Raw genomic sequence first — 27254 nt, 5'->3', positions numbered from 1 at the left:
GGAAGTAAAGAGAGGAGTCGGAGGAAATAGTATTTAAGAACAATTCAGGGAAAATTATTGCACACATAGTATTTTTCACACAAGTATCTCTGGATAAGCAAGAATCGACTGCTGACCTAAGAGGAAGTTGAATGAGAGAAGCAAGGAGAGAAGGAGGAAGAGAGAAAGGCAGAGAAGAAGAGGAAGAAGAGAAAGGAGGAAGGGGAAAAGAAAAGGATGAAGGAAGGGAGGAAGGAAGCTTCATTCTGCCGGGACCTCTTTTATGTCCTCACATTAATATAGGCTATTGAAGCTGACCACTCCTTGCCTATCTTCCATTAAAAACAATTCCCACTGCATCTTACAAAAAAAGTAATTATCTAATGGAAGAACCAAATTAATGTGAAATTTTCCCCCAGTACATAGTAACCAAAGGATCCTCTCAGAACAGTCAGAAAGACACTTGGGGGTATTATTACATTAAAAAAAAAAAAAAAAAAAAAACACTTCTGACTAAACCTTCTAATTAAAGAATTTGGTCTGCTTCCAGGTCCTCTGAGGTCAGTCCAGTGGTGCCGCCTTTTCCGCTGCAGTGATGTTCTTCTTCATTTTCCAGGAGGCAGCCATGTGCGTGGTTGAGGGGTCTAGCACATGTTATTTAGTTATAAGAAGGACCAGTCTCTACAAAGTCTTGAGCATTAAATACAATTGAGATTTTTTTTCCCCCACACCAAACAAGAGGAGCCATTCTCAATTTCAATCCTGTTGTAGATATGTATGTTCAGTTGCTAAGTCATGTTCAACTCTTTCAGACCCCATGGACTGCAGCGTGCCAGGCTTCCCTGTCCTTCATTATCTCCTGGAGCTTGCTCAGATTCATGTTCATTGAGTCAGTGATGCTAGCTGTACATAGGTTCTACTTAAAACTTGCAATGTCTTTAAAGAAAACCCAATAGAGTGGTTCCCACCTTACTCCAATACAATTTAACCAGAAAGGGGGGAATGGCTGCATTTAACTCAAGCAAATCACTGCAGATGGTGACTGCAGCCATGAAATTAAAAGACGCTTACTCCTTGGAAGGAAAGTTATGACCAACCTAGACAGCATATTAAAAAGCAGAGACATCACTTTGTCAACAAAGGTCCATCTAGTCAAGGCTATGGTTTTTCCAGTGGTCATGTATGGATGTGAGAGTTGGGACTATAAAGAAAGCTGAGCACTGAAGAATTGATGCTTTTGAACTGTGGTGTTGGAGAAGACTCTTGAGAGTCCCTTGGACTGCAAGGAGATCCAACCAGTCCATCCTAAAGGAGATCAGTCCTGGGTATTCACTGGAAGGACTGATGTTGAAGCTGAAACTCCAATACTTTGGCCACCTGATGCGAAGAGCTGACTCATTTGAAAAGACCCTGATGCTGGGAGGGATTAAGGGCAGGAGGAGAAGGGGACGATAGAGGATGAGATGGTTGGATGGCATCACCGACTCAATGGACATGAGTTTGGGTAAACTCCGGGAGTTGGTGATGGACAGGGAGGCCTGGCATGCTGCGGTTCATGTAGTCGCAAAAAGTCAGACACAACTGAGCGACTGAACTGAACTGAACTGAAGCAAATATTACTGAGCATATTCTATCTTATGCTATTACTTTTATTTGTATTTTAGCATTTGTAATTTACAAAGTGTTTTCATATATATAATTTCATTTAACCCCCACCCTAATCCTGAACAGGAGATAACCTCATGTTTAAAGCTGAGAAAAATGAAGATCAGGAGAGTTTTGTGATTTGCCCAAGGTCAAAGAACTAGTAAAACAGCAGAATCAAGACTCAAACTTAGGTCTTCTGATTCCAAGTCCTGTGATCTTCTAATATATCAGATCTTAATAAACACTGGAGGAAATTTTTTAAATGAGTATACACAGTGATTATGCTCTGGAAGTTTATCATTTCCCTCGATTCTGCATAAGACCCCATGCTAAGTTATATTCTGATGAATGAAACTGAGAGGTAAAGACTACAACTAAATAGATTAGCTCTCAAAGTGAAGTTTCTCAGTCGTGTCCGACTCTTTGTGACCCCTACCAGGTTCCTCCATCCATGGGACCCTCCCCAGGCAAGAATACTGGAGTGGGTTGCCATTTCCTTCTCCAGGGGATCTTCCTGACCCAGAGATCGAACCTGGGTCTTCCGCATTGCAGGCAGACACTTTACTCTCTGAGCCACCAGAGAAGCCCCAGATTAGCTCTAGAGTAAATCAGAAAACAGGAGTGAGAAATCATGAGAGCTGCTACCAGGAAAATACATGCTCTAAGCAAAATCTGAGCAGTTCACCTGCAGTATTATAATGAAGGAAGTAGTAAAATCATGAGATTATTTAACAGGAAGCTCAAATGATACACATGTAAATTTACATTTATAAAGGACATATAACTGATGAAATATTTCAGTGATACAGACAGTTCTCATATGTAGGAGATGGATTTGACATTCTAAACTGCCATAGTCATATCAATTAAAATGGAATTATACATTTTCTTTTGTGCACATTTGTTGTACAATGTAGAAAAAAGAACGAAAAAGTAGAAATTCTATGGAAAAATTTTTTAAATCAGATTGAAGTGTGATTTCAATGAGGAGGAAATATGTGACTAAATATGGCACTATTCTTCAAAATTTTCAAAAAACTATCTCCTTTTAAAGTGATTTTTTCCTTTTATTTTTTTAAATTTTATTTTAACTTTACAATATTGTATTGGTTTTGCCTTATATCAAAATGAATCTGCCACAGGTATACATGTGTTCCCCAACCTGAACCCTCCTCCTTTCTCCCTCCCCATACCATCCCTCTGGGTCGTCCCAGTGCACCAGCCCCAAGCAGTGATTTTTTAAAAAGGTTCTCGACATTCCCAATTCTAAACTTGGTTTATGGGTTAAAGTTTGTAAATATATGAATACAGTATCATTCATAAAAATGAAGGATAGGAAGAAATTTCGATTAAATTTACAGTAATTCATTTAATTTTTAAATAACGCATACCAGGTTTCCCTAGTCGCTCAGCTGGTAAAGAATCCGCCTGCAATGCAGGAGACCCTGGTTCAATTCCTGGGTCAGGAAGATTTGCTGGAGAAGGGATAGGCTACACACTCCAGCATTCTTGGGCTTCCCTGGTGGCTCAGACAGTAAAGAATCCATCCACCTGCAATCCGCCTAGGTTCAATCCCTGGGTTGGGAAGATCCCCTGGAGAAGGAAACGGATACCAACTCCAGTATTCTTGTCTGGAGAATTCCATGGGCTATATATTATACAGTCCATGGGGTCCCAAAGAGCTGGACATGACTGAGTGATTTTCACTTTCTTTCAAGGCATTCCTCATAGAGAGATGGATAATCCAAGTACCAGATATAACTTTCTATTTTCCTAAAAATTTGAACACAATTAGAGAAAACAAGTCTTCCAATGATCAAGTACATAAAACAGTCTAAAAATCACCCAAAACAAAAACAGGATTAGGAATTTTACATCCAGTTGAACTTTATAAAATCTACTAATTTGTGTCCAAAAAACATATGGAACATTGAGGAGTAATAGAAGAAAAAAAGGAATATTTACATATACACGTATAAACATAAGTAAGAAAAGAATTCATCTTCCTCTTGTGAAAATGGAGAAAACTTAAGATTCTCCTGAGCAAAATGGCACTTGCTAAGGAAGATTCTTTTTGAAGATCCTCTGTATTGCTTCCAAATACTCCAGAGAATACACGAAGGCAAGAGATAATCATTAAGAGATGATCATAATAATCCAACTGAACCAGGAAGACAGCAGTAAGACTGATAAGTAGGGAAAACACGACAGTGCCTGGCTGACTGGCTGACTTACGGTGGGAAGAAGAAGATGACTATAACTATATAGGTTCTTTTTAACTCAAATACTGATTTGGATACCTAATGCTCAAAAGCCTCCAATGGTTTCCAATGGGTTTCCATTAAAAAAATCAAACTGGTATTCAAGATCTTTCATAGTCTGATTATAGTTTATCCAACCTTAGGAGTTTTTTCCTTCAACAAAAACTTTCTATCCATCTAGCATATCATTTACACTATTTACAAACAAGCTACTCTTTAATTCCAGACTTCATTTTTGCTTATGTTGTTAACCTCACTGAGAAAGTCTTCTTCCTTCAAAAAACCTAAATATCACCTGTCCTTCTAGGCTCATGTTAATCTTGCCTTATGCATAAATTCTTTTCTAGTATTCCTACCTTACTTTTACCTATTCTCTCAACTTCTACGGCATTAATTTTCTGATCTCCCATAATCCTTGTGTATTTATATATTATAGAGTTAGAGTTGCTTTCTACAGACTATTTTTTATCACATGTAAGACTAAGAATCAAGTCATAAGCTATTTCTTTATCCCCATGAACAAACACAATGAAAGCATTAGTAGGAATCAATTGATTTTTCTACACATTTATTTAAAATCTCAGAGTCTAATATTATTCAGAGGTAAAAATGGTTTTTGGTAGGTTTAAGTCCCATAACATCCTTACTTTCTTTCAAACAGAAGAAGAAAAATAGGTTAGTGAGTAAACAGGTCATTGCACTTCTAAAATTGGCCTAAGAAATGCTGACCAATTTCTTTTTCTAAAAGAGACAGAAGAAAGGTTTCAGAGAGGAAAGGGATATTGTCAGAGTGGGCCAGTATCTGCATCACAGAATAAGGCAGAATTCTAATAGGTGCTCCTGGGGACATAGGCTGGCACTTTTCCCTTCCCACCACAGTGAGAAGGAAGGACTAGGTCAAAAGTATGATCAGTCTCAAGACATGGGCAATGTTCAAGTTCTCCACTGAGCAATTGCATCCACTTTTGAGTTGAGCTAATAACTGTCAACATGTCAGGAATCATGACTACTACCCTGGGTAGACAAGCCATTGTGCTCAATGTATCTTTGAAAAGAGCTTTGCAACAAGTCTTGTATGTATCCTATATTATTTTTCAGTCAAAATGCAATGTTTTCTACGCAGAGATAAATTTCAATCTATAATTAGTAACTTGCTGCTGTTGTTCAGTTGCTAAGTCATGTCTGACTCTTTGCGACTCCATGGACTGCAGCAGGCCAGGCTTCCCTGTCCTCCACTATCTCCCAGAGTTTGTTCAGATTCAGGTCCATTGAGTCAGTGATGCTATGTAACCATCTCATCCTCTGCTACCCCTTCTTTTGCTTTCAATTGTTCCCAACATCAGGGTTTTTTCCAATGAGTCGGCTCATCGCATCAGACGGCAAAAGTATTGGAGCTTCAGCTTCAGCAACCATCCTTCCAGTGAATACTGACGGCTGATTTCTTTTAGGATTGACTAGTTTGATCTCCTTTCTGTCCAAGGACTCTCAGAGTCTTCTCCAACACCACAATTTGAAAGTATCAATTCTTTGGCACTCAGCCTTCTTTATGGCCCAGCTCTCACATCTGTACATGACTACTGGAAAGACAGCTTTGACTATATGGACCTTTGTTGGCAGAGTGATGTCTCTGCTTTTGAATATGCTGTCTAGGTTTGTCATAGCTTTCCTTCCAAGGAGAAAGTGTTTTTTAATTTCATGGCTTCAGTCACTGTATGCAATGATTTGATTTTGGAGCTCCCAAAATAAAATCTGTTACTGTTTCCACTTTTTCCCCTTCTGTTTGCCATGAAGTGATGGGACCAGGTGCCATGATCTTGGTGTTTTGAATGCTCAGAGTTAATAATTTACCTAACCATATTTCTGATCAGAGATACAATTTTCTTGGAAAAAATATTATTTTACTTACATTTATATAGTATTATATTTAGAAGGCAATTTCCAATATAGTTCGTATTTGATCCATCCAAAAAAGAATAAAGGTCAAATACTGTTATCCACATTTTATAGGCATTGGAGAACTTACATTATGCATGCCAAAGAATATCTAGCAATTTAAGAGTTGGAATTCTGACCCAAAATCAGATCTGAAAGCTCTAGATAGGGAAAATGTCACAGAATGGAGGTGGGGAATGGAGGAGGGGTTGGGGGAACAACCCATGGCCAGGGAAGCCTGGTGTGCTGCAGTCCATGGCGTTGCAGAGTCGGACACAACTGAGCGACTGGACTGAACTGGGGGAGCACAGAGCGGGAGATAACACTTAGGTGACAGTAGAGAAATATGAATTTTAATCTTGATACTTAACTACCTGGAAAAGGAAATGGCAACCCACTTCAGTATTCTTGCCCAGAGAATCCCATGGACAGAACCTGGCCGGCTACAGTCCATGGAGTCACAAAGAGTCAGACACAACTGAGCAACTGACACACACTTAACTACCACTACCTAGTAAAGCAACCTTAAAAAGATCACTGAATTTTCTAGAAAGCCCAGAGATAAATCCACGCACCTATGGACACCTTATCTTTGACAAAGGAGGCAAGAATATACAATGGAGAAAAGACAATTTCTTTAATAAATGGTACTGGGGAAACTGGTCAACCACTTATAAAAGAATGAAACTAGAACACTTTCTAACACCATACACAAAAATAAACTCAAAATGGATTAAAGATCTAAACGTAAGACCAGAAACCATAAAACTCCTAGAGGAAAACATAGGCAACACTCTCTGATATAAATCACAACAGGATCTTCTATGACCCACCTCCCAGAGTAATGGAAATAAAAGCAAAAATAAACAAATGGGACCTAATTAAACTTAAAAGCTTTTGCACAATGAAGGAAACTATAAGCAAAGTGAAAAAACAGCCTTCAGAATGGGAGAAAATAATAGCAAATGAAGCAACTGACATAGAATTAATCTTAAAAATATACAAGCAGCTCCTGCAGCTCAATTCCAGAAAAATAAACGACCCAATCAAAAAATGGGCCAAAGAACTAAACAGACATTTCTCCAAAGAAGGCATACAGATGGCTAACAAACACATGAAAAGATGCTCAACAACACTCATTATCAGAGAAATGCAAATCAAAACCACAATGAGGTACCATCTCATGCCAGTCAGAATGGCTGCTATCAAAAAGTCTACAAACAATAAATGCTGGAGAGGGTGTGGAGAAAAGGGAACCCTCTTACATTGTTGGTGGGAATGCAAACTAGTACAGCCACTATGGAGAACAGTGTGGAGATTCCTTAAAAAACTGGAAATAGAACTGCCATATGCCCCAGCAATCCCACTGTTGGGGATACACACTGAGGAAACCAGAATTGAAAGAGACACATGTATCCTAATGTTCATCGCAGCGCTATTTACAATAGCCAAGATATGGAAGCAACCTAGATGTCCACTGGCAGATGAATGGATAAGAAAGCTGTGGTACATATACACAATGGACTATTACTCAGCCATTAAAAAGAATGCATTTGAATCCATTCTAATGAGGTGGATGAAACTGGAGCCTATTATACAGAGTGAAGTAAGCCAGAAGGAAAAACACCAATACAGTATACTGCGCATATATATGGAATTTAGAAAGATGGTAACAATGAGCCTATATGCAAGACAGCAAAAGAGACACCGACGTAAAGAACAGTCTTTTGGACTCTGTGGGAGAAGGCGAGGGTGGGATGATTTGAGAGTGTAGCATTGAAACATGTACATTATCATATGTGAAGCGGATCATCAGTCCAGGTTCGATGCATGAGACAGGATGCTCAGGGCTGGTGCACTGGGATGACCCTGGGGATGGGATGAGGAGGGAGGTGGAAGGGGGATTCTGGATGGGGAACACATGTGCACCTGTTGCTGATTCATGTCAATGTTTGGCAAAAACCACTACAATATTGTAAAGTAATCAGCCTCCAATTAAAATAAATAAATTTTTTTTTAAATCACTGAATTTTCAAAGGTTTCATTTTTTCTCATCTCAAAAGGAAAAACCTGAACTAGATGTTTTCAGAAATGCATTCAAAACCTATTATTAGTGCCTAAGATATAGGCACTATGATATATGATATAAAGATCTTATAATACTAGGCTCTTTCCCCTAAAATAACTCACAGTTCACTGGATGAGACATACACATGAACAAGACAACCAAGAAACGTGATTAACAACAAAAGATAACAGCTTTGTGAAGGACAGAAAGGAAGAATTTACCAAGGAATGAGGCTGGGGATTTAAATCTGAACTGTCTTAAAGGATGAAAGAAAAATATTATTCCAGCAAATAGAAGACAGAGGGAATAGCATAAAGGCTCAGAGTAAAAATGCTACATAGTTTATACAGAAAATTACAAACAGTTCAGTACTGCCAAAGTGTAAATGGACAGCGGAAGAGACATGAGCAAAGAGCTGAAAGCAGAGGCCAGGATGAGATCTTTGTGTGATATATTAAGGAATCTGGACTTTATCCAGCAGGATAAAATGAAGATCTAGGGCCGGGCTTTCACAGGTTAGCAGCATAGTTAGGATTTAATTTTAGAAAGATCACTTTGACATTCATGGGAAGGAAGAATATGAATGGTAGAAACTACAGGCAGAGATCTATAGTTAAAAATCGATAGCAGAGATGATGAGGGCCTATGCTAGAGATTAGAGAGAAGGTCAAGAAATAAGAAGCAAGACCAGAAAGCCTAGAAATAAACTGGGAGTCAGATGAAGATATGAGGGGGGAAAAAGCATGAAACAGATCCAGGTTTCTGCTCAAGACAGAACTGAGGTAGTGAATACGGGGGGAAAAGTTAATCAAATTATCTTCAGTTCAGCTTAAGATTTGTTGCCTCCAAAAATATCTAGGCAGAGATGTCCAGTAGTCAGTTGAATATAGTAAAGATAGCAATCTAATGCTCAGAAAAGAGGCCTGCCCTGAAGATACATAAGTGTGGGAGCAAGCTGTATACTAGGAGGAATTGAAACCTAATTGTGAATGTGACCATCCAGGAAGAGAGTACAAAGTGAGAATAGTCCTTGGCCAGAACCCAGTTAGATATCCAAATGCATGCAATAAGTCAACCAAGAAAACCAGCAAAGAAAAGCATCTTAGAAAACAATGAGAGAGATCATCCCAAGAAAGAAGTAGTAATCAAAACTATAAAATGTCCCTCAAATGTAAATCCAGGAAAAGAAGAACTAAAAAAAATGTCTCCTAGTCTGAGCAGTTAAGGGGTCACTGGAGAACTTACTGAAAGTAGCTTCATCAAGCAAATAAAAAAGTTAGACTGAAGTGGACTGAAAAGTAGAAACAACTAGTATAAAGACATCTTTGGGGAAATTTTGAACTAGAAGAAAAGGAATCTGAAACTTAATGAAGAATGGAAAGATCAATACCAAGTCCCATCTAGTTCTCTTACTTTATTATTTTCATACAAATAAAAAGCCTATTTTTGTAAAGTTTCATTAAAACTCACAAAGATTAATCTTGAAGTACCATATTTTAATTATAGGGGGAAAACAGGGGACACACTGTAGCTATATATAACATCTCCCAACATACCTGAGTATGCTGCACCCTGTATTCCTGGCTCCTTTCTGTCATATGCTGAAGACAGCTAGAACCAGTGGGAGACTACTGAGTAACTCTCTCTGGCTCTTACTGTTCCTTCTCTTAATACCTCACGAAAACATTCCTTGTTACCCTCTGCCTGAAATATTCTTGTCCTCTATTTTATAATAATTTCATTCCCATTCACTCTTCAATGGCCTGCTCAAACTTCCCTCACAGAATCACAGAAAGCTAGAGACAAAGGGGACCTTACAAATTCATTCAGGTGTCCTCACCATGCTGATGAAGGGACTAAAGACCAGAGACTGTGAGAACGACCTGCCCAAGGTCGTACTCATGGTTTTTGGTAGAGCTTAAATTTGAACTATTTCTTCAACTAGGGCCCTTTTCACTACACATTACTATCTCAGGTAATTATTGCAAGGAGGCTTCCCTGATAGCTCAGTTGGTAAAGAATCTGCCTGCAATGTAGGGGACCCTGGTTAGATTCCTGGGTCGGGAAGATCTGCTGGAGAAGGGATAGGCTACCCACTCCAGTATTTTGGGGCTTCCCTTGTGGCTCAGCTACTAAAGAATCTGCCTGCAATGCAGGAGACCTGGGTTCAATCCCTGGATTGCGAAGATCCCCTGGAGAAGGGAAAGGCTACCCACTCCAGTATTCTGGCCTGGAGAATTCCATGGACTGTATAGTCCATGGGGTTGCAGTCAGACACGACTTTGACAAAAACAAATTATTGCAAACTTATGACTGCGATAAGTCAGGCGTTAAAAACAATCAGTTTAAAACAGTTTGTTGTAAGATGCATGTTATTAACATGTTTCCTGAAATTAACGAGCTGGTCTATAACTTCGCTTATTAACTATCCACAACTACTTGACTATTCAAGTAAAGATTACAGATGCCAACTAATATTGATTTCATGGATAAGCTGACTGTCAGTCACTAAATAGGTTCTCTCCTCAAGAGTGCAGCATTTATTTCAGCCTCTGCCAGTGGAAGTGTTGGAGCAGATGTTGGCAGACTGTGACATACAGTATGTCTTTAAAACTTGTTGGGGTGTGAAATTTCATAAGGTCAAAAAATGCTGCATTTTGATCAGCAGATACAGGAGTTCTGTACTTTATAAATTATTTCAGACAAACCAGTAATAGCATTTGCTAGTAAAATAGACAAACTAAGAAACCACACTGGCTTTAGGTCAGATATGATAATGTACACTGCTAATGTTTTAAAAGCCAATTTCTATCACTTTAAACCAAACACTTGCCCAAAATGTCTTTAGAAAGAAAATGTATTCATAAGTCAATACAAAATATAAGGTATTATTTCAATTGACAACAGGATTTTTAAAATAATTTTCTACTGAGAGAAAGCCATAAGTATCTAATGAGCCATTTTGGTGGAGAAAAAATTCTTTTCTTAATACACAAATATAACGGTATCTTCACTTTTTAAAAAATGAAACTCCCTATGGAAAAATCCACTTACATAAACAGGAGGTTTTTTTTTTAGTTAAAATGATTTCACAAACTTTTTGGTTTATTGTCCTACCTTATTGTTTAAAAAAACTGAAAGTATCCCCCCCCAAAAAAAGACTGTGGCACTATATAATGATAAAATCACGTGTATAACATTCGAGGATTTTTATCATTTTGGATTTTCTGATGCTGCTATATTTTTTAACTGATTTTTGCTTCAATTTTCCCTCATATCTTTCCAAATCATGACTAATAGATAACTGCATACAATCAATGGAGAAGGCAACGGCACCCCACTCCAGTACTCTTGCCTGGAAAATCCCATGGACGGAGGAGCCTGGTAGGCTGCAGTCCATGGGGTCGCCAAGAGTCGGACACGATTGAACGACTTCATTTTCACTTTTCACTTTCATGCATTGGAGAAGGAAATGGCAACCCACTCCAGTGTTCTTGCCTGGAGAATCCCAGGGACGGGGGAGCCTGGTGGGCTGCCGTCTACAGGGGTGCAAAAAGTCTGACACGACTGAGGCGACTTAGCAGCAGCAGCAGCAGCAGCATACAATCAAAATTAAAATTAAGAATGGTGTGTCTAGTTAAAGATTTTATCACAAACTTTACCTCTTATGCAAGTTTATTTTAACTTAATATTATGCTTTAAAATGTTTTACTCCTGAATTAACACAGAAAACCCCTTTCATTGATTAATCAGCAATTTAAACAATCTGAAAGTCTGGTTATAACAATTATAATCACCATCATCATCATCATCTTTCAGTTTATTTTTGGCTATTTTCAAGAAAATATATAATTCCTAAATAAGTTTAAATTACCAACTTATTTAGAAATTTGTAAGGAAGAAATAGTGTTAGATATTTGTAAGGAAGAAAAATATACCACAAACAAAATCTTCTCAGAAAATAATGTTTAAGATAAATAAATCATTTGTTTCTTATCATACAATCAATCAAATCACTTGTTTCTTATCATACAATCAATCAAAAGGGTTAAGATTATGACAGGAAACTTCGATTAGAGGTGCACCAAGAACTACAACATCTTACAACCAAGTTTAATCCAGCAGTCAAGTTCAATCCAGCAGTCAAGTTCAAAGGTCTCTGTTTACATTTTAAAGAAAAACTTGAGGTATGTACCTGGGGAATGGTTTTTATCACAAAGTTCTAACTAGGAAAAAATTATACTATTTTGGATTATATAAGACCACACATTATAATAATCTATGGAATCTTTCAGTTCCAATGCTAAGGAACTGAAATTCTATATAAACTGAAAATTTATCTGCAGTTAAGAACAAACCTAAACTTTTTCATAGGCTTTTCACATATCTCAAAGTATCTGACACATACAGCCATACAAATAAATAAATACAAGGTGAATCAACAATTGTAATTAACTTACTTGCTACTGAAAAGTTGTTGAGGGGATAAGGTAAATCCACATCTTGGGGTTTCTCTTTATATCCTATGAATGAGCCATCTGTCTTCAAAAGGAAATATCTTGGCCTCCAGTTTTTTATATATTCTCCTACATGAGGAAAGCATGCATGTTAATGCTGGGGGAAAAATGAACAGCAGCTTTTATGTGAAAAAATAAATTATGGTACAATATATGTCCTACAACACTGGCCTCCAAAAATTTAGATAGGCAATTTTCTTTTAACTTAGCTTACAAAAGGAAATACATAAGCCTGCAATTAAGATTCAATAAAAACCCAAACATGTTTTGTTTCTAATGATTTCACACTTTGATAATTCATTTGCACCATTATTTCTTCAGAGAATCATTCAACTGAGTACACATTTTGTTCAGTTTTTCATATCAGATGGTTGTTAGAGCATATTTTCAGTCGTCTTAAAAAGCCTTGGTAAATAAATCATACGCACAGTATCAAGGAATTTCGATGAAAAACACTTATCATAAGAGGGACATGAAATAGACGTTTCTCTTCCATGTACCACAACTAATCGTGTCATTTTTTAAAAAGAAAGGGGAAAGGTCTATTTTCATTGTTAAATCTTGAGCATAACTTGTTTAAACAACATTCTATTATTAAAAGGAAAATAACTGCACAAATGCTGTAAACAAGTCAAGGAAATGAAAGAACATGGGTTAATAGAGCTTAAAAACCACACACGCATTCATACACATAAATGTAAGACCTAAGAACACGTGGTTAGTGCCAAGCACATAATAGTCAATAAATGTATATTCTATCAGATTTTGATACAAGCTATCAACTAGCTACCAAAATATAAATTTTTAGCATCAAGATCACCATTTGCTTACTTCACCCTTCTTTTTAATTTTAAGCAACAGAGGCACTCCATGATACTGTAAGAGCTGGAAGGCTCCCTGGTCTCAACTTTCACTTCTCTACCAAATATTTCTATCTGGCTTTTCAATCTCAAGTGCTTAATCACAGAACTACAAAACTTTGAAAGCGGTTCAGCTTTCCCTTCAAATCAGTTTCTCCTGACATCAGTTATCTGAGCTCAAACCTAACATTTGACTGTTCCCTCTCATCAGTAGCTAAGTCAGTACTGACTTCACTGCTGCTGCTACTGCTAAGTCACTTCAGTAGTGTCTGACTCTGTGCGACCCCATCAACGGCAGCCCACCAGGCTCCCCCGTCCCTGGGATTCTCCAGGCATGAATACTGGAGTGGGTTGCCATTTCCTTCTCCAACTGCCTTCACAAGTCTCTCTTATTTAGCCAACCTAAGATGCTCTAACACTTTACATCTGCCTTTCTGCTAATGCACTGTGACTTTTCTCCCATTCTACTCACCCCCCTTCCATCATAATGCATCTATTACCTCCAGATAATTCTAATGTCCTTATATACTGCTTTGATGATATCACTTTTATGCTCAAAAATATTCTCCTTACTGTTTAGTATCAGTCTCTTAGTATAAAATATGAGTTCTCCCATAATCTCACCCCTGACATGTATTTCAGATGTGGAATCATTCCTCTGGGTCGGCAATTCTCCAAATTTTCACCTCAGACCTCTTTACACCCTTAAATATTTTTCATACTTAAATATAGCCAATGAATTTTTCTGTATGTAGATAACAACTATAATATTTACTGTATTGGAAACTGAAAAGGAGAAAATTTAAATTTTTATTACTTCCTTTAACAGTAAAAAAATAAACTCATTGCATGCAACATTAATATTTTTATGACAATAGTTTTACTTTCTAAAACAAAAAAATTAAGGTAAAGAGCTGAATTGCTTTACATCTTTGCAAATCTCTTTAATGTTTGGCTTTAAAGAAGACAGTCAGAGTTTCATATCTGTTCCTACATCTTAACTGTTAAAGTAATATATTTTTGATTGAAATATTTTTAAAAAATCTAGCCAAGATAGGTAGTTGGAAAAGGGATGAGTGTTCAGATAGTTATGGATGTCTTTCTTTGATACTACACCAGCATTTGACAAGCAGTCATTTCTAAAAGGTTACCTGCAGTGTGGAATTTGAAACCACTATCGATGAACTTCCTGTACTTTGCTATATAAAATCCCTGGGTCTGTATTTCACACCGAATGAATCTTTTACACGCTGCATGATTTTCTAACAGCACACACTGTTCATTCAGGAAACACTGGTCCACCAAGTTATACTGATCTTCCAAATACTGACTCAATTCACTACACAATCACATTCAGTACCACTACAAATCTTATCAGGAAAGTAAGCAGTGGGAAGCTCTGCAGCTCATGACAGCAGATATGTTCTCCAAAATCGTACTCTTTGCTTTAAAACTCAGTTTTAACCAATGGAAATAAATACTGTCAGTTCATTTTTCTTAAAGTTATACACTCCAAGGGCCCAATCTAGTGCCTGCCACTTAGTGATGCTCAAAATAACTTACTAAATGAGTAAGTGTATATATGAACATCTTCCCCCACAAGTGTATAAGCATACGAGAAAAACTTAAGGGAAAGAAAAGGGAAACCTGACACCACTCGTAACTTTAACTTACTTAAAAATACGGCCCTAATGTGAATAAACACAAGCAAGATTTATAAAACCAGAATGATAAACCCACAGTTCTCATTAAAAAAAGCAAACAGATCCCTTCTTAATTGTACTTATTGTTTTATTTTTCTATTCATATTTAAGTATTCCTATATAAAAATTAAAATCATTAGATGTTCTCTAATCAGTGATGTTATATTTATATTTCAAATGCTATTTTAAAACAATAACTTGTACTGGTACAAAATGCTGTAACTTTGATAAGCTAAATAATAACAGTTTAATAACTATACCAAAGATAAAATGAAACAAATCCATTTTGTAAATTTTAAAGAAGAAAAAAATCATGAAAACATCATTTTTTCTTACACAACATTTCTCCTTATCTTTTAAGAGTACTAAATACATTCTTTTAAAAATGTATAATTAAAAGAAATGTCAAGTTTTCAATTCTAAGAATAATTTCCTATCAACCACTAAGAATTTACATGTGTAGATGAAAGACACAAAACATCACCACAAAAATTTTATCTTCTTGTTAAACGAATCTTAAGAAATTAAAAACATTTTGTGGCTTATAGCAGGTTTTCTGATTAACAAAAATTTCTTTAAAATAAGTCTATTATGCATCCCTGACACATATTACTCAAAGAGTGATAGTCATTTACCCAGAAGAAAAACTGAAGTCGAAATTTCCCTTCTTTATTAAATAAACATTAAGTATTTCTGACAAAATTTTATTACTAATTTTGAATTCAATTAACCAACAACTGTACTGTCATGCTAAGCTAACAGTGTATCCCAAACTTTCAATGAAGACTCCTGAATGTAGTTTTCATTTTATCATTTTCCATCCATAATATGAATGGACTTTCTGAGAAATTATCCTAGGTGCTAGGAACACAGTAGCAGACCAGAAATAATGGCCTCTAACTCATAAAGCTTATATTCCAGTATTATACCAGATTTCTGTTGCCCACTAAAATCTGGAGAAGGGTTATGAGTTATTTCCTGAAAGCGAATCCTTTATTATAGGTTCCTATAAACATTCTTAACTAAAGCTCATGTAATAGCATGATGTGTTGGTCTAATTAAATATTCATTTTTGAGTTCCAAGAGGTCTAAAGAAATGGGCCTTACAGAGGACACAAACTCATAAGGTATCAATAAAACAAAAAAGTAAGCTTATTGCTATGTACTAGACCCAGTACAAAAGAAGGATAATATTCCTAGCTTAAAAGAATTTTTAAAAGTTACAGCTTTTCCCAACAGTTTGGAAAGACACCGTGCACACTGGCAGCGCAGCAGAACTGTTCCTGCAGCCTTGGGACTCCCAAGAAAACCAGCTGCTCACGGAACACCTTCTTAACTGACTCAGCTTGGGCAGTGGGAGTTCAAATAAGGCACATCTAAGCCTGCTCTAAAAATATGGCCAAAAGTCCACGCTTTCATAGAGGGTAAGCTCCTAGAATAAAGTTACCCTCTCTGCCACCATTCTTTTTTAGACAGACTAAGATAAAAGGCTTCTCTGGTGGCTCAGTGGTAAAGCATCCACCTGCCAACGCAGGAGACGTGGGCTCCATCCTTGGGTCAGGAAGATCCCCTGGAGAAGGAAATGGCAGCCCATTTCAGTATTCCTGCCTGGGAAATCGCATGGACAGAGGAACCTGGTGGGGTACAATCCATGGGGTCACAAAAGAGTTGGACACGTCTTGGTGACTAAACAACAACAAAAGTTAATCACATCTTATCTTTTACACATAGCATTTACACCTAAGTTTGTACCTCCTGCATTAAAACAAAGTTGCATCATACTTTTTTTATTCATAGCCCATAGATATCAACCAATTTAAAAGACAGCCTGGTTATAATGAGGAAAAAGTCTTGTTAAATAAAGCAGCAGCATTTATGGAGTACCAAGTCTTCTGAAGAAACTGTTCAACAGATACCCATCAGTATAGATTCAAAATGTGTATGCACTGTCATGATTAACCTTCAGCAAGCACCACAGTCACACCTGGACAAGATGTCTATCACAACTTTCTATCTGCCTTAATGGGTGTTTCCAATTCATTCATACTCGTTGGCTGGAGGCTTTGTGTATTTTGAAGTATGCTGTTACCAATACCAAAACATATTTTCTAACAAAGTTTCTGATATTTTGACTTCTGTAGTAGACTGAATGGTGAACCCAAAATATATGTATACACCCTAATCCCTGGAAAAACATCTATCTGTTTCATTAACTACGCTAAAGCCTTTGACAGTACTGATCATGACACATAATGCAAAGCTCTTACCTGGGAATACCAGACCATCTTACCTGTCTCCTGAGAAACCTGTATGCGGGTCAAGAAGCAACAGTTAGAACCTTGTATGGAACAACTGATTGGTTCAAGACTGAGAAAGGAGTAAGACAGGGCTGACTACTGTCACCGTGTTTGCTTAACTTATACTCTGGGCACATCATGAGAAATGCCGGGCTGGATGAGTTAAAAGCCAGAATCACGATAGGCGAGAAAAACATCAAAAACCTCAGATATCTTGATGATATGACTCTAATGGCAGAATGAGAAGAGGAACTAAAGAGTCTCTTGAAGGTGAAGGAGAGTGAAAGAGCCGGCTTAAAACTCAATATTTAATAAAAAGGCGGAAGCAGCCATAAAATCAGAAGATGACTGCTTCTTGGAAGGAAAGCGGTGACAAACCTAGACCTTGTGTTGAAAAGCAGAGACGTTATTCTGCTGACAAAGGTCCATATAGTCAAGGCTATGGTCTTCCCAGTGGTCACATACACGGTTGTGAGAGCTGGAGAGTAAAGAAGGCAGAATGCCAAAGACTGATGCCTTCAAACTGTGGTGCTGAGAAGACTTCTGAAAGTCCCTGGGACAGCAAGGAGATCAAACCAGTCAATCTTAAGGGAGATCAACCCTGAATATTCACTGGAAGGACTGATGCTGAAGCTGAAGCTCCAGCTCTACTATTTTGGTCATTTGATGAGAATGGACAACTCGCTGGAAAAGTCCCTGGTGCTGGGAAAGATCGAGGGCAGAAGGAGAAGAGGGCATCAGAGGGTGAGACGGCTGGATGGCATCACTGATGCAATGAACATGAACTTGGGCAAACTCCAGAGACAGTGAAGGACAGAGAGGCCTGGCGTGCTGCAGTCCATGGCGTCACAGAGTCAGACACAACTGTGACTGAACAAGAATCCCTGGAAACTGGGAATATTACTTTCTTTGGCAAAAGAGGTTATTAAGGTAAGGATTTGAGAAGTGGGGCTTTTCAAAAGAGAAACTCATCCTGGACAATCCGCGCATGTGTGCTCAATCACGTCCAACTTTGTGGCCAGCCAGGCTCCTCTGTCCATGGAATTTCCCAGGCAAGAATACTGGAGTGGATTGCCATTTCCTCCTCAAGGAGATCTTCCCAGCCAAGGGATCAAAACTGCATCTCCCATGTCTCCTGCATTGGCAGGCAGATTCTTTACCACTGAGCCACCTGGGAAGGCCCATCCTAGACTATCCGGGTAAGCCCTAAATCCAATTACAAGTATCTCTAACAGTGAAGCAGAAGAAGGTTTGACACATAGAGAAGGGGAAGAGGCAGTGAGAAAAAAAGAGACAGAGATTGGAATGATGCACCACAAGTAAAGGACTAACTGAAGACACAGAAGCTGGAAGAGGCAAGAAATGGATTCTCCTCTAAAGCCTTTACAGGAAGGTTTACACCTAGATTCTAACTTATAACCACTGCTTACACCTGCCGATATATTAATTCTAACTTCTGGCCTCCAGAACAATCAGAAAATAAAAGTCTGTTGTTTAAACCCACCCAACTTTCTGTAATTTGTTACGCATACCTAAAAAACAAATGAAGCTTCTCAACACTACAACCAAAGGCTTGTAAAGGCTTGTTTACAGAAACAAACAAAAAACCGAAAACTGAAACAAAAAACAATAAAACCCTATTGATTAAGTTATTGGCATAAGTGTTACAGAGACTCAAAGTTAATACTTTACACATACAGAGGGGAAAATCCACACCACTCTGATAAAAACAGAATCCTACTTATGAAATGCAGGGTTGGAAGACGCTGTTTACTGGAGTTCAGTTTTACTTAGTTATGATTTTAGATTCTGGGCTTTTGCCAACATTCTTACCCTACTTAATAATTTACTTTTTGTAATCTCTTAAAAATAAATTGAAATTCTGGTTTCTGTAACAGATACAGGTGATACAGGTTTTAAAAATACCAATGGTCACTCATGCTTGTTATAACAGAAGCTTCAAAAGCTAGTCATTTGCTACTAATAACAAAGAGGCTGAAGGCATTCTCACATGAATGTCAGAAAAGAGACATTACTGTTTTGACTCATCATAAAGCTTAGTTTCCTCACCTGAAAAATGAGAATCAGTGCCTACCTAAAGGGTTTGAAAGGACATAAAAAGGACTTATAACATTCTCTGACATATGGCAAGTGTTAGATTATTATTGCTATTATTAAATGAAGCCACAATCATTTATTGTAGTATCATTTACAATTCAGCTACAACCTCACATTAAATAGTCTACTAATCAATACAGCACTTATTCAGGCGTATTTACATAACTGAGGCAACAGGCAGCAATCAGCAATAAATTTACTTCACCAACAGAAAAAAGTCTCCTTAGTTTCAGGTATATAAAGCAAATCCTATCTAAAGAAATAAAAAAAGTTATCCAGGGTCAAAACACAATACTAATTTAATACGTTCACTTCTTTTTTAAGATAGGGACAGGATATCACAGAAGTAACTACTCTTCCAAAGAAAAAAGCCAAAGTCTTAGGTCTCTCTGAATTGTTTTTATTAAATGACAAACATAGGGCACAGTATCATGAAAATACAAATATTTTAAGAATTTCAAAGAAGTGCTTTAAGCCAAAAAATGACAGCTTTCAATAAAAATAGATGTACATAAATTTAAGAAACTATTAGTCTTAAATAAAAGTCTTCATGAGTCAGTTTTTACCTAAGACCAAAAGAAGTTTAATGTTAATTTCAGTGTAAAATTTATTTAATTTTAGGGTTCACAATATTATAAATATTCTGCTGCTTGTTGACAGATGCCAACCAAATTTACGCATATGAGCTACCTAAAAGAAAACACAGCAGAATCTTTTTTCCACTAGTGGATTTTCATAAATAAATATTAGCACTATAAACAAACAAATACTGAATATATAATTCATAATAGTGTGCTATATTGTAAATACAACTAAATATAGTTACTGAAGAAATGCATGATGATAAACATAATATTTGCAGTTCTTAAAATTGCCTGTTACGTTTTTACATAGCAGATCCAAGTATCACATTCCAATTAGTTCTAAGAAAAAAAGCCCTATTTCTGTCCCTGAGGGAGTAGAAGAAATATTTCTCTCACTGAAATTATCATCATCCCATTTCATAGATGTCTTGAAAATAATCTTAGAGAATTTTTTAATATTACCTACACTGCAATGAGCTAGCATAACAATTTTTCAACGAGGGACAATCTGAAATGTTAATAAATGAAAATGCTCTTGCACTTACATATGGTGACTATTTCCTTCTCCTGCAAACCTAAATTTTTACGTTATCTTTCCCCTTTTCATTAAGCCCTTTTCAAGGATATTCTTTCTTTTTGCCCTTGAGCAAATTAAAACTGTTAGATTCTATGGTGTCTCTATGTACTCTCTTCAACACACAGCTATTAACCAGCTCTGGATGTTGTCAGACTCCGGAAATTAGGTGATATCTGCAAAATGTGCCTCTGTCTGCATCTCTCTGTGCTCAGTCACATCAGACTCTTTGTGAACCCACGGCCGGTAGCCTGTCAGGCTCCTCTGTCCATGAGATTATCCTGGCAAAAATAATGGAGTGGGTTTGCCACTTCCTCCTCCAGGGGAATCTTCCTGACCCAGGGATCAAACCCCTGTCTCCTATGGCTCCTGCTTGGTAGGAGGATTCTTTACCATTGGGCCATTTGGGAAGAAATTAATGACTCCTGCCCAGCTCAGTTGTTCTGAGTTTAAAGCTACTGGCCAATGAGCATTCCAAATCAAAGAACAAGGTTCTTTAAACATTTTTATTTAACACTGGGGGAAATGGGCTTCTAATAGATCAACTCATTCAGAAATACTTAGTGTCAAAACGCTTACTAAAAACAAAAGCACTGAGAATGCAGCAATGAATGATACAGGCTTAGTGCCTGCCCTCAGGTGGCTTTTAGTAGGCAGCTGTGGGAAGAGCTAGAGAAAAGCAGGTGATTGAGCAATTAAAATTCAAAATGAAAACTTCTTCCGTATCTATAATCATTTTTAAGGCTCCAGCAGGTCAAAGCAAGGGACGGTAACACCTGCTATGTCTTGGTAATTTCCAATTAGCAACCTAAGTGCCCGTTCAAAAAGGTGCTCAGTATTTGCTGTCTGAAGCATCACTGTGAGGAAGAGACTAGGAGCAGCATATGGTCCCTGAACATTTCGCAAAAGAACTGTGCTAATCCAGGTTTGCAGCTGTGTTAATTCAAAATGAGGCCCCTTCCTCTTTGAAGCCTCATGACAATACAAGCAGAGAAGCACACAGTTATATAGTTATTGATACAACCTCCATCCAGCATAACATATAACAACACCTTAGTCTTTCACATTTCAAGGCTTGTCTTTTTCTCTCATTATGTTCTGTATAGTATTGATCGATGAAGTATCTTTTTCTCTCATAATTTTCTATATGGTATTGATTAATGAGGTCGTATTGCAAAGCATTCATTATCTTTATGATCATCTCACCCAGGTTGCCTGGCTATCTCACGAGGTCACATGAGAGATTTGTCTGTTCTGGTACTGGTCAACGTTACCACTCTAACTGGCCAGATGGAAGATGTTTACAATTTTGGTGATTCTGCATCCTGCCTCCAAGATGCCTTAAATGTTTTCCAGATGTACCCACATTCCTGTTTTACCACATATGCTCCTTCATGATTATTTTCAAAGTATACTATAGTCAAGAAATTTTTCTTCCACTGCATAATGCATGAACTTGTCATTTTTATATTAAGTGTAGTTTTCATATCTACTTCCTAAAGAAGGCTGAGGTCCATGTTTTGCTTTGAAGCTGAAGCAATCATGAGGAAAAGTACCTAAGCACTGAATACCACAAGATGTTGGAATGCCAGCTTCTCTAAGATCTCAGAATGCCAAGTCTGCCACTACTTAGTCTACTTTATAATTTTCTTTTGTTACCCAGAAAATTGCACAATTACCATCTACCTTTAACAGTCTGGTACTTGTTTCATAGTATTCTGTAAATTAGTTAATCAAATCCTGGCTCCCTTTGTTTTTAGGAAACATTACACTGTAAGCCAAAAATGTGATGCTTATTATTCTTATAAACCCAAGAATATCTTAATAGAGTTATAGTATAAAGTTTTAATGTGAGAGAAAAGCAAGGAAAATGGGGGGGAGAGAGAGAAAACAAAGCACATATACAAACTAGCCAACAGAAAAATAGCATCTTGGCAGTTTAATGAAGAATAAACCGTGAGATTAGTTTACATAGCAGTAGATATGTTGTGGAGAATTACTCAATCTGTACTCAGCTTCCTGCTGGGTTAAATGTAAGCTAAATTATTATTTTGCTTACATTTACGCCCTTGTAGATTGCAAAAGCAAAAAAAGCCTTCTTTTTAATCTGCTTTCTGCATTATAGGAAAAAGACTCCAACTCCACACACTACATTAAACATACAGTCATTCTTGCAGTATTTTAACAAGAGTAGTGAGGGCCAAAAGAATTTTTAACTATTTCAAAGAAATGGACCAATTTAAAAAAGGCTTCATTGGAACTTTTTACAATTTCCTTACTGTATGTATTTTCCATTTCACCACATCATATTCTCTACATATTAAAACCAATGTAATATCTTGCACTGCAGTAAACAACCGTAATGAATTTCAAACATGGAAGTACTGAGCCCATTTGCAAACCTACTTACATGTACCACCGGCACATCCCACGGAGAAGGCTGGCATTTTCCACTAACTGAATGGATGAATAAACCTACCACTATGCAGAACAGGGACTACATTCATGTCAGAAGAGCTCTTTCAAATGGAAACCCCACTATAACACAACCCTGCATAGCTCAATCCATTTTTCTGTGGTAACACACCTGATGGACAGAGTAGACAATAACAGTGCCTCTCTGTGGCAGGGATGGGGAGCTGGCAGAGAAGGCCATCATGCTTGCTCATCAGGAGGAGGGCTGTGTCATCTGAAAAAACCCTCATGTGATTCAACCTTCCCACCCCTGTATTAAAATCACTGCCTTATAGAACAAAACTCAACAAAATAGAATCAGGTTTTATCTTAGATTCTTGCCAACGGAGAGACTCCTATAGGAACCTTTCAATAGCATAGCATGTAACCTAAAACCTACACACATGTGAGCTCACTCAGTTGGGTCTGACTCTTTGCAACCCCATGGACTGTAGCCTGGCAGGCTCCTCTGTCCATGGAATTTTCCAGGCAAGAAAACTGGAGTGGGTTGTCATTTCCTTCTCCAGAAAATCTTCCTGACCCAGGAATTGAACCTGCATCTCTTGCATCTCCTGCACTGGCAGGCAGATTCTTTACCACTGAATCACCTTAGAAGCCTACTTCCAATAGCAGGGGACCCAAAAATTGCACTGCATCAAATCACAAACTATTATTCTGAGGGTGAATCCATGGGCTTTTGTAAGTTCTCTCTTCTCTCCTTTGCTTTCTCTAGGTGATACACTTACTGAGACTCGCATCACAGTTCTAAGTGGTGAGTGTAAGGCAGGCAAGGACGCTTGAATATCCTGAGCCAAGCACTGTGCTCAGGTATTAGGCACAAGAGATCTGTTCCTATAGGCATGCAGAGACTGTTGTGATGGCATCCTAACTTGACACAGATAGCCATGCTGAGGCTCTGAGACACTAGTAACAAGTATAGGACAAAGTTGAGATTTGAATAAATATCTAATGCAATTGACAAAATTCTACTCTGCCCTGCTACTCAAGCTTTCAAAACAGGCCAGCATTTTACAGAGTACACACAGGAGTTCAAACGCCAACTCTGTCACTCTAGTTGTGTGCCTTTGGGCATGCTGTTTAATCTCTCTGTGTCTCAGCTTCCTCTTTAGGAAAGTGGGGACAACAGTAGTGAAGAAGAAATAAATTGGTATTTGTAATGCACACAGAACATCTGGCTCATTGTAGGGCTTCCCTCGGGGCTTCCTCAGTGGCTCAGTAGTAAAGAATCCACCTACAATCAGGAGACATATGAGTCGCTGGTTCGATCCCTGGGTTGGGAAGATCCTCCGGAGGAGGGCATAGCAACGCACTCCAGTATTCTTGACTGGAGAATCCCACAGACAGAGGAGCCTCGTGGGCTATGGTCCATGGGGTCACAAAGAATCAGACATGACTGAAGCAACAGAGCATGCATGCATGCACAGGGCATCCTTGATGGCTCAGTGGTAAAGAATCTGCCTGCCAATGCAGGAGACACAGGTTTGATCCCCGGGTTGGGAAGAGCCCCTGGAGAAGCGAATGGCCACCCACTTCAGTATTCTTGACTTGGAGAATCCCATGGACAGAGGAGCCTGACAGGCTGTGGTCCATGGGGTCACAAAGAGTCGGACACAACTGAAGCAACTTAGCAAGCAGGCATGTGTGTGTGTATCACAATATATACAATGGAATAATTCTGTATATATCACAATATATACAATGGAATAATGCTCAGTCAGTCGCTCAATCTTTCTGACCCAGGGATCAAATCTGCGTCTTTTACGTCTCCTGCATTGGCAGGTGGATTCGTTACCACTGTGCCACCAAGGAAGCCCACAGTGGAACGATTTGCTGTTGTTCAGTTGTCAAGTTGTATCTGACTCTTTGCAACCTCATGGGCTGCAAAATGCCAGGCCTCCCTGTCCCTAAATCTCCCAGAATTTACCCAAGTTCATGTCCATTGAGTCATGATGCTATCCAATCATCTCATCCTCTGCCACCCTCTTCTCCTTTTGCCTTCAATCTAATACTCAGCCATAAATAAAATATGAAATCCTGCTATTAGCAACAACATGGATAGACCTTGAAGGTATTACACTGAACTGCAATAAGTCAGAGAAAGGCAAATACCATATGATTTCATTCATATGTGGAATGTAAAAAACAAACTAAAAAAAAAAAAAAAATGAACAAACAAAATAAAACAAAAATAAACTTATAGATAAACAGAACAGATCAGTCATTACCCGAGGGGAAGTGGGCACTTGGGGAGTGGACAAAATGGTATACTGTATACAGATACTGAATTAAAATGCTATACAGCTGGAAATGATTTTAAACAGTCAAATGTAGGGTTTTTCCCCCTGTATGGGCTACCAACATCCCCTCCCTCAAAAAACAAAACAAATAGATAAAAAACAAAAAAATTTTCAAATGAAATTTGTTAATTTCATTTATATATTATCACTGTTCCACATTAGTTGAGAAAAGTAGGTGCTGTTTTTTAGTGGATATAAAGTTTCAATTTTTGTTTTTCACCTTGCTTATATCTTATTTTCATCCCCTATTATTATTGATAATCGTGAATTACATGTCATTTACTCTTTACCAACTGAAATCTTCCATTAAAAACCAATAATTCTGTTACAGAAATAGTCTTTCTTAATTTAGTATCAAGTTAATTCTAGGGGGAAAAAAATCAAGCACTTCATTGGATTTACTACTAAACATCTCAATGTTTCTTTCAAATTATCTCCTGAGAAAGTTACAACATACAAAAAAGCCAAAGGCAAAAGCATGCAACTCAGTATTTTGACATCAGGCCTTTCCCACTTTACCTTTTTATTGCATGAGTTAATTATCACTTAACCTTAAACATTCTGAATTCAGAGACATGTTAAAACATACAGTGTTAGGCTTTTATAAATGGAATAATAGTATATTTCAACTTTTGGTATATTTATATTTATATATAACAATTGCATTTCTAGTAAAGTACATTATTTTTGATTTACTATATTTTAAAGATGTGACTATGCTTCAATTTATAAAACTGAGGGGAATATAATGCTTCCATTTCAATGAATGCTACCATACATTCAAAAGTGTAGTTCACATAATTTTGAATACCTGAATATTCACTATTAAAGAAACAAAAAGTAAAACACACCCACACACTCAGGAAAATCATCTTAACTTTCTTTTCTAGGTAATTTTCTAATCCCCATTGTAAACCAATCTAATTCGGCAATACATGGCCAGTCGTCTGTTACAATTTTCTTAGAAAAGAACTGAACATGCTTAGAGGCTGTCATCAAAGTGAAGTACATAGATACAGCTAACACACTTAAAGAACAGAACAAATCCAAGAGATGCAGCCATAAATCAAACACTATTCAATGATTCAAAGAAGTCCATTTCTCCTCCCCGAACAAGTTTAAAGATGAGATAAACAGCAGTAAAGCTGTTTCTCAATGTTAAAAATGAATTTACTTACCTTGGCCCTCTGAGGGCAGTATTACCTAACACATAGGCAGAAAATTCAAAAACAATCTTTACCTACCATTCAAAAATAAATAAAATTTAATGAAACAACCTGTGTATCTGCTCACTGTACATAAGGATTTCTCTATTGTCATTATGCATACTTCTATAAGCACAATAATATTTTCAAATGTTTCCAGAAAGTTTGAGAGGAAAGATTTTCTTAAAACTAAGGCATCGTGAAGGAAAATGACTTGAAGACTCAATATCATGGAAGTTATTCAAAATATAGTAAAATGAAAAATTATATAAATGTGTGCTGTTTATTAAATCTATTTTATAATGATCTCTGTAGAATAATTTGTTTAAACAAATTTCAGGACATGAGAACATATAAATCTTTGAGTGAAGCACTTCAAATCAATTAACATTCAGCCCCAAATTATATAGGGATTCTGTTTTCTTCCTATAAGCAGTTAATAGCCAATAGGTTCAATTGTTACGAACCATTCATTTATTAATAAAATACAATTCAAATGACAAACTGGCACTAAAAGGTCAAAAAGCACCCACTTAATTTTCATACTGATTTTTAAGGTAAAAAAAAAAAAAAACTGAATTCCAAGTCTTATTTTACTAAAACAGAAAGTACAAACAGCTATCTTAAAAGAGTGAATTGAAAACAATGCAAATGAAGAGATGGAAAAGAAGGTCATTTTATAATTTTTTTCTATAATAAATATATATGTACTTAAGTTTAAATATCTCCTCAGAAAG

General features: G+C 37.3%; 1 protein-coding gene across 6 annotated transcripts in view; it reads right to left on the bottom strand.

The window, feature by feature from the left end:
• AKT3 (AKT serine/threonine kinase 3) overlaps positions 1 to 27254 on the bottom strand; it is a 281775-nt gene that overhangs the window by 130321 nt on the left and 124200 nt on the right. For 4 of the 6 annotated variants that reach the window (XR_011560999.1, XM_070768863.1, XM_070768861.1 and 1 more), the window contains one exon: positions 12348 to 12473. The exons of 1 other annotated variant lie outside the window; for it this stretch is intronic. Coding sequence is in view for 2 of the 5 variants with exons in the window: in XM_070768861.1 (XP_070624962.1) it covers positions 12348 to 12473 (126 nt within the window). In the remaining 3 variants the exon portion in view is untranslated. Of the gene's footprint in view, positions 1 to 12347; positions 12476 to 27254 lie in introns of those variants that run through there. One more of the 6 variants, XM_019976103.2, reaches the window with a different exon arrangement.

Source organism: Bos indicus, chromosome 16 (assembly GCF_029378745.1).
Source record: "Bos indicus isolate NIAB-ARS_2022 breed Sahiwal x Tharparkar chromosome 16, NIAB-ARS_B.indTharparkar_mat_pri_1.0, whole genome shotgun sequence".
Lineage (NCBI taxonomy): Eukaryota > Metazoa > Chordata > Mammalia > Artiodactyla > Bovidae > Bos > Bos indicus.
This window is presented reverse-complemented; position numbering and strand designations above follow the sequence as displayed.